Source organism: Diplotaxodon limnothrissa, linkage group LG22, assembly GCF_057381915.1.
Source record: "Diplotaxodon limnothrissa isolate DT_005_m linkage group LG22, D_limnothrissa_male_GT1.1, whole genome shotgun sequence".
NCBI lineage: Eukaryota > Metazoa > Chordata > Actinopteri > Cichliformes > Cichlidae > Diplotaxodon > Diplotaxodon limnothrissa.
This window is the reverse complement of record NC_140616.1, coordinates 18,055,571-18,064,173: the sequence shown is the minus strand read 5'-3', so window position 1 is coordinate 18,064,173 and position 8,603 is coordinate 18,055,571. Positions and strand designations below refer to the sequence as shown.

At 39.6% G+C, this 8,603-nt stretch overlaps 1 protein-coding gene across 1 annotated transcript; it reads right to left on the bottom strand.

Annotated features, from left to right (window-relative positions):
* Positions 1 to 1,109: 1,109 nt before the first annotated feature.
* snrpd1 (small nuclear ribonucleoprotein D1 polypeptide) lies at positions 1,110 to 5,962 on the bottom strand. Its single transcript, XM_085346577.1, has 4 exons — positions 5,854 to 5,962; positions 5,219 to 5,295; positions 3,120 to 3,311; positions 1,110 to 1,297 (listed from the first exon to the last, which is right to left on the bottom strand). Exons 1-4 carry the CDS (start codon positions 5,865 to 5,867, stop codon positions 1,221 to 1,223), a joined length of 360 nt encoding a protein of 119 aa, XP_085202703.1. The 5' UTR covers positions 5,868 to 5,962; the 3' UTR covers positions 1,110 to 1,220.
* Between the last annotated feature and the right edge of the window lie 2,641 nt (positions 5,963 to 8,603).

Genomic DNA, 8,603 nt, shown 5'->3' with positions numbered 1-8,603 from the left:
CTATCTGCTATGGTTTAAATATAGCTTTTTTGGCTGCAGCCAGGTGCTCTTGGAAATATGCTTCCCTTAAATTTTATGCTTTTCCGGTGGAACCGACCCTAGCGCCCAACAGCAGTATTGCACCTTCAGGTACTTTGGAATTTGGTTTCAGTTTTTTATTTCTAAAACTAAATAAAATTCACTTCCATTTTATTCATAATTGCGGACACCAACACAAAATGTTTGCTGATATTACTTAATGTTAAGAGCTTAGCCTCCATATGTGTACCTAAATGTATTTTTACTTTCATTATTATTACCACCTACACACACAATGAACTGTACCCGCATACACACAATAACATGGACTGAACCACCACTCACAACCACTAGCACTTTATATAGCCTCTGTAGAAATGATCCACATATCTCACTTATCTTAACTGCACTACTGTATAAATAATCTTTCTGTACAATACGATAATTTTTAAATTACAACTTTATAACCTGCACAGTTCACACTTCTGTATATCTCATATTTCTGTAGTTTTCCATATTTATATCCTGTTCATAGCCTGTACATACTTATAGCATATTCATAACATACATCATACCGTGTACATTATAACATACCATAATAGACCCATTTCTGTAATATACTCACATATCTATGTTATTGCTAATATATATTGTAATATATCTATATCATGGCTAAAGCACTTCTGGATGGATGCAAACTGCATTTCGTTGCCTTGTACCTGTGACATGTGCAATGACAATAAAGTCGAATTCTATTCTATTCTAGTATTGGCAGCTGAAGATCAAAGTTTTAGATCCTTTTTTATTTAACATAAATTAGACAAAGTGTAAGACTGTGTGCTATTTTATAATAACATTCTTCAGATTTTGACCCCTCTCACAACATAACCTGTTGCGTTTTGAGCGCTTCAAATTCATTTTCTGTTAAAATCATGATCATTAACAAAGAAACTTTATTCAACCTTGTAAATAAAGAACAAAAGTTTAACCTGAACCCCTGTCACACAGGTATTGTAATAATGCACTGGAGTCAAGTTTATCCTCTTAATGAGGAACATTTTTAATGTACAAAATAATGAAAAACACACTGAAATTCACAAACGGTTTCCTTTGAGCAAATTGTGGGGAAAAAAAAAAAAAAAAAAAAAAAAGAATTCCTGTACAAACAGTGGATGGTGAGATGCAGTTTTAAGGCCTTTGGATCATCTCCTTGGTCCACCCCGTCCTCTTCCTCTTCCTCTGCCACGTCCTCGTCCTCTGCCTCGCCCCCGTCCAGCCACTGAGAGGAGAGCAACAGATTTGTCACAAACATTCACCTACATGTGTTGAGTTGCTATGTTACTATAAACATAAGGCAGGTTGTTCTATGCGCAGTTTAAAAATCGAATCTGTGCTACCCTATTCAATTTAAATCTGAGCATTTATCCTGATTTACTTCTGGTTTTAGTAATGTTTAATATATTTAAAAGAAAGTGTAAACACATTGCTTTGAACAGGAGTAACATTTCTTTGAGCAGCAGCATCATTTCAGGGTCTCACATTGCGACTAAACACTGTTGCATGGCTCGAAAGTACAGTACGAGGAGTAAATATGAAGAACAAAACCAGGAGAACCAGTTTTCTGTCACATGTTTAAAGATGCACATGTATGTTGTTTAGTAGGGGTGGGGGGAAAAAAATCGATACTGTGTAGCATCGTGATATTTTGTTTTCTAATAATGTATCGATACAGGGACAGCAGAAATCGATATTTTGTTACAAAAAAAGTTTTTGTGGACTCTGACTTCAGAGCATGTTGATCCTTTTTCTGAGCAAGAATAATATCGTATCGTGAGTTAAATATTGTGATAATATCATATCGTGGGATGTATGGTGATTCCCACCTCTATTGTTTAGTGTGGTAAATGGAAGATATTAGAGACTGAATAAAGGCCACATGTCTGTGGTGAGTATAAACTCAGCCATACTGACCGGTGTTTGGTGTTTAACCCCCAATAAATCAATCATCCTTATATCTCCAATCTAATTTTATAAGTTTATCAGTATCAACTTTGTGTCTGGTCATCTCATGCTGTGAAGACAAACTCACACAAACCCTGCTGAAACGCACACCAGCGATAACTCAGCACGAATCAATTTCCATTTCTTAAGGTGACCGTATAACAGCCTGTATCTGACATTTTCTGGGCTTCATGCTCCCGTAACTACAGCAGGACAGAGTGTACAGCAGGACAGAGTGTACAACAGGCCCGAGTACAAACAGCCCTATTAAAGATCACTTAGATACCACAATTTAAAACTGCATCAACTCTGAAAAACTTCCTATATACAAATTTAAAAAACACAGGCCCTGAAAATATAATTTTAATACTGCAGAAGTGAACAAATGTGATCACTGAAACAACCCTGAGCACCCAAGTGATTTCTAAGTGGGCTGTTTAACCACATGTTGATGTGGAAGAGACCAGGCAGAGGGACTAAAAAAAATCTGATAGTACAATTTGCACTAAACAGATTTTAAAAAGACGCAGAAAGAGCTGCGAGCAATTAAAAACCTGCTGGAAACAGGTTGTGGGTGAGTGAGAGCTTCAGACGTGACAGACGACATCAGTGGAAATGCTTCTGAGGCATTTTATGTTATTGTTACGATAGACGCACCAGTCATTGCTCGCACCAACTGTGACGTCAGCGCAGCACTGTTTTCATTTATGCTCACACTTTAGATGCGCATGAATAGCTACAATGTGTTCCTATATGCTTACACAACTCAGGGGAAAAAAACACAAAAACAAACAAAACACACCACAGCTTCAGCAGCGGTATGGAAGAACTGTAAACATCAAACACAGCGATCGTGCATAAGGCCGCTACGCTCCCACACCCACAGCCCTCGTTTGCTTTTCTGCACAAAGCTTCCAGATTTAACTTTTCCAAAGGACATGAAAAGCTGCCGTACGGATACTGGTTCACGTGCCTGACCCTTTGTCCAAATTCATGTAAAAAGTGTTGGGAAGTGACATTTATAAACCAGCCTGTGGGTACAAAAAACAAGCCTTTAAAGACAACAAAAAGAGCCAGGTGCACAGCAAACACTTCCTCACCTGCTTCTCGCTTCTTGGACTTGATCTTTGGCTCGATGTCGACCAACAAGGTGTCCAACGGGAGGCTGTCCGGCAGGATAAAATAGCGGATGTTGTTGCCACGGATACTCAGCGACTCCAGCTGAGTGGGTTCCCGGTTTTTCAGGGTCATTTTCACCGCCTTCAGGTGGGTGTTCATGCTCACGTCGACACCTACGGAAAGGAAAGGAAAGAAAAATCTGAAAACTGAATACAGTAGATGGAAGTAAGACTGAGTGAGTCCAAATGAGTGTAGAAACATCTGTTCCCGACTGTTCTGACTTCCATCCTCCACCTGTGTGCTCCAGTGTGGACAACTACAACTAAACTCTACTATATGAACATTATTATTATTTTACCTGCAATGTAACTGCTGCCTTATGTTTTTGGCTCAGTTGGTCTGACAAGCAGATAAAGAAAAAAAATGCAGTTTTAAGTCTTTCGGCTCAGATGCCCACTTTCTGTGTTCTGCACTGCATTTTTTGTCAGCCGTTCTCACGTCCCTCATCATTGTACATCATACAAGCACTTGTCTAAAGTCTGTCTTTTATCCAGTGGCTGTGAAGGTAGAAGCGAAGACTGTCATCACTGACACGGTTTAGACTAATGCTGAAATTATGGTTCAGACGTGGTGTGTTGGTTTTCCGTGGACAGCTCATATACCTGCAGAGTGTCTTGTCAGATGGGGGATGTGTCAAAGAAGGGTGTCTGTGGGCCACATGTGCTGATGATCAACCAGCCGACCGTGGAGAAGGGCGAAGTTATGACATAAACACCTGAAGTGTCAAAACTGTGGAAAGTATAATCTCACACCCTACCATCCCAGCACACACTGAGCTTCGCAGAGCACGCCTTCTTCCAACTATTAGATACGTTTACAGAATCAACTGACTGCCTTTGCAAAATTGTATTTATATCATTCACACAAACCCTCCTTACAATCAGCACGATTATCAACACATTGTTTTGCTGACTCCTATTCCACCACTAGATGTCACTGAAACAAAGCTGTGAATGAATGAACCCACTTTCAAGTGGGTCAGTACTGGTTCTCTGCTTCATTTGCACATCACTACTTTGTTGTGTTTCTCCCATTCCTGGTGAACGCCGCTGTTACTTCCTTCCCTGTTGGAACCCACACAGCATCAGCTATGTTGACCACTGTGCAGTTTGGATTATGGAGGGCTGCACTGGAGCACATTTAATAGACATGTCACACAGTACACTGAGTAACCAAAAGCTAACCGTTTTATCTGAGAGTTCTGCGGGAAATCTTTCTAGGTCCTACAACATTTATGCTGTGTGTGGTGCAGTATGTGTTAATTACAGTGCAGTCATGTCCCAACGTTTCATACGCAGTGCCAGCTGATAGAAACAAATAAAATATCTTCGGTTACATCTCTTTACTGAGGTTAGATTTTTTTTTTTTTTTAAACTGTGTTTTTCCACTTCCTCCTTTGACCATTCCCCCTCTTCCATTTTGATAATTTCTACAATCTCCCTCCAGGAATTCACTGACATTTGTAAATCCTTATACTGATGCTATGATTATTCTTTTATTAAGAAATTAAAAAAACAGCAGTGAAAAAGTACAATGCACAGGAGGACTTGATAGTGTTTTCTCACTGAAGTATCACTGGGACATTAAAGGGAATACACAAGCATATGAAGACTATGGAACAAACTTCACTTTTTATGATGCTCACTGTATTTACCAACAGAGGGAGCTGGGAAAGTTGCATTCAGCTAAAACCAGTTTATTGATCTTTAAAATTATTAATTGCAAACCTGGGACCTGCATACTTCGTTTATATTTATATTTAAGTGAGCTATATATAAACATTTCCCAGCATTTCCACAGGACTCTAGCTTTAGGAAGAATTGGGTGCTGGCTTGAAAATGAGCCTTACTGGCCACCGTTACATTAAAATTCTGAGCATTACTTTGAAACGCCTGAACTACAGCATTCTTAGCGGAATGAATTGGCTTAGAGTGGCAGCACAACTAATGAAAGCGGTAAGGAGGTGAGCCCAACACCTGTTTAATACCTGTTTAATAAATCACCTCCAGCTGAGTCTTACCTGTGATGGTGCCGTGGACCTGAGTGCCGTTCTTCAGCTCGATGGTAACAGTCTCATGGCTGAGCTTCATCAAAAACCTGTGGGCATCGTGGAAGAAGATGAACATCTATGTTTGAGTTCAGCCTGGAAATGAACCAAAAACTAGCCTCAAGCTAGCTACTAGCTGCATAGCTTTCACCTGCAAAACAAAACCACCCCTGGAGTGAGACGACCTTATGAAAACCCGCTGAAACCCTCCAGAGTTAACCGCCATAACTAAAATAAATACTGGACTAGCTTTATGCTCCTGCTACTACACATTTAGGCTACGTTTATTTCGTTCGCTGAGTAGCAGCTTAACCGAGGCCGGACCTACGAGTCTGCTAACGTCCACGAACCAAAGTACGTTTAAAAATCGTCGATGCATGCAGCTAATTCCAACTACCGAGCATGAGTTAACACTACAGGTGTAGTTTAACTGTGAATGCGATCACTCTAACTCCGGACAGCCTCCATTCATTCGGCCCGACGCTTCCCGCTCATATCTTATCCTCCTCTTCTCCGCTTTCTATCTAAACCCATCCAGCCGCAACGCCTTCACTTCATCATCCCACGTTCACTCGTTCGTTAAATGGCGCATTCCAGACTCCGCTTACCTGACTAGTTTCATGATGGTGATGGACTGTAGAGACAAATCCTCCACCAAAGAGAAAAATTGCAGCGATCGGGTGAAAACACACACAGGCCGCTGTGGTAACAATTACGTTTGACTCGCGCACTTACGACGTCATTAAAGGAGCGACGGCGATGAAGAAGAAGACACGCTGCACGACAACACTGCCGCCTACTGGTGGAAGAATAAACAGCGTTTTGAACTTATGCTCCGAATCTAACAAATATTTGGATTTATTGAACTTTAAAGAAAATATTTAATAGAAGGAATGCGTATATACATTTTATTATAATATATGTTGTCAAAGTGTCAACATTAGTAAACTATAACGACAGTAAAAACTTACTGTGTGTAAACTAAATAACAAATAATCAGAAAACGCTACAATATAGTGCAAACGTCTTGAGATATCCTTTCTACTTTGCTAGGAAAATGGATCTTCTTGACAGACATCCTTCCAGTGAAAAAGATTTCTGATAAGACTGACCAGTAGGTGTATGAACTGAAGAGCCAGATGCATTCCTGAGCTGTAAATAAAAACTGAAAGACCTTCAGAAAGCCTCAAGAACAGAGATCAAGAAGTTTGGCTGCTTAAAAGCAAAATATAAAGACAGCAAGGGGTGACTCAAGTCTTTTGCACAGTGCTGTGTCTTGTTTAAGTCTTTGGCAGTTTGGTCGTACTTAGTGAGGCTGAGATGCCGCATTGGATTTGTGCTGTAATAGCTGCATATCTAAAAATTTTCCTCCTGACAGATTACAGAAATAAATCATGAAACTAATCAAACTGAACATTTTACACAATGAAAACAAATTAAAATAAGGAAAGCCTTCCCAAACCCCAAATCAATTTTTAAAAAAAAGTAATAAAAACAAAAATCTAACACTTCTGTTCTCCTGATGTGCAGCTGTGTTAAGTTTTTTAAATAAATGCAGTCTAAACCTAAAGATAATGGGTTTACTTATCATTTCCATGTACATGCTAAGAGCTGTTGTGGACTTGACAGCAACATGAAGTGAAAAGACGTCAGTCTACCATGTACATTACGATAAATAGGAGACTAATCAGGGAACATGTTCCCTTTTCTTGCTGATGGAAGCTCAGAAATCAAAGCACTAAAACAAAAAAATAAAAATGTCACTGCAGTGCACTTTCAGTTCTTTTTATTGAGAGTAAACTTTGCACTGACACTTTCATTTTTAGTTTTGGCCACACATCAAACCCTTTCTTTTGACCAGCTGGGAATGTATCAAGTATAATCTGTGAGAGTGCAATTTCAATCTCTTAAACTCTGAAGATGTCAGATGAGGGAGCATTAAATCATAAACACTAATGCAACCGCTTGCGTGACGCCATCGATGCCACACACACACACACAAAAAAAAAAAAAAAAAAAAAAAAAAAAAAAAAAGGGAATATTTAGCCGCTGTCCCTCCGCAGCCCCACCAAACATCCGACATTCGGCAGCATGTTTCTGCAAAACAAAGACGCAGCGTGTGCCCAAACACTGACGTGAATCCCCTCCATCCTCAGGGAGCGGAGCCTGAAATGTCACAACTGCCCTCACATCTCAGCGGGCTTCGTGCAATGCTATGAGCCAGCTACCTTCACAGTTCTCACTTTATCACTTCAGGTTTCAGAAAATGCTTAAAAATCAATTTTAAGTGAGTCAGTTTGAGTTTTACAAAGGGTGTCTTTGTATTTGTTTGGCATGCCATCAAAGGACATTTAAAATCCCCACATTTATTCTCATTTCACTCCCCAGAGCACCAAATCAGTCCTCATCACAGCAGGCAGTGTTTAGTTCCCTTGTAAACATTGTATTTGGGCAATAAAGTTTAAAGATTTGAGGCTTGATGACATCCCAGCAGTTACATTTCCAAGGCGGCGTCAAATCAAAGTTCAACATTCACATAAAGTGTTTTTTGATCATCGTGGAAAAGCAGCGGATTCCTTCAGAGAGGCTCAAAGAGGTTTTTCATTCAGGGCTGAAAATGTGGGCGCTGCGACTCACCCGTGGGGGGGGGGGGGGGGGGGGGGGGGGGGGGATTAAACAAAATCAGTGTATTAAAGTGTTATCATCATCATCATCATCATCTTTCATTAAGAAGCATGTTTAAAAAGCAATGACACTAATAAATAGCAACAGATAAATACAATCAGAACAAAACAAAACAAAGAAAAAGGCACACAGATCCAACAACTCTGGTCTCAACAGAAAGAAACATCTTCTCTATAATTAAAGGAATAAAAAGAATCAAATACAGCAGAAACCCAAACCCACGTCCCATCGATTAGAGCACACTGCAGGGTGCTATAAGTAGTGGAAAAGATATGATAAAAAGTTACATAAAACCATAAAATGTGCTCACATTTACAGTATTAGTTATGCCTGCTTTGGCTCAGAAACCGCACGACTCAAAGAACCAGCTCACACGAGCACCAAACAATAAACAGATTCATGAATCAGTGCAGCAGCGTTTTAACAATATATTCTCATTTATTTTACAGTCGTATAAACACCGTTTACAACAGCTTCTGTGAAGACAAAACTTGTGAAAGTGGCTGAAATCTCGCTTTTTATGAAAAATCAGCTTGTTTAAATGTGCTGCAGGGTAAAGTCAAACTTTAAAACACATTGTGTATAATCCAAAGTGATAAAGCATATCTTAGTTTACCATCTGCTAACTGTTTATTCTTTTAATTGGTTTAACATTTAATAATTTTGATTGGAC

Coding starts and splice junctions, on each gene's coding strand:
- snrpd1 (XM_085346577.1), bottom strand. Junction 3,312..5,218: donor GGTCCACGGCACCATCACAG/GTAAGACTCAGC, acceptor TCCTTTCCGTAG/GTGTCGACGTGAGCATGAAC. Junction 1,298..3,119: donor GTCCAAGAAGCGAGAAGCAG/GTGAGGAAGTGT, acceptor CTCTCCTCTCAG/TGGCTGGACGGGGGCGAGGC.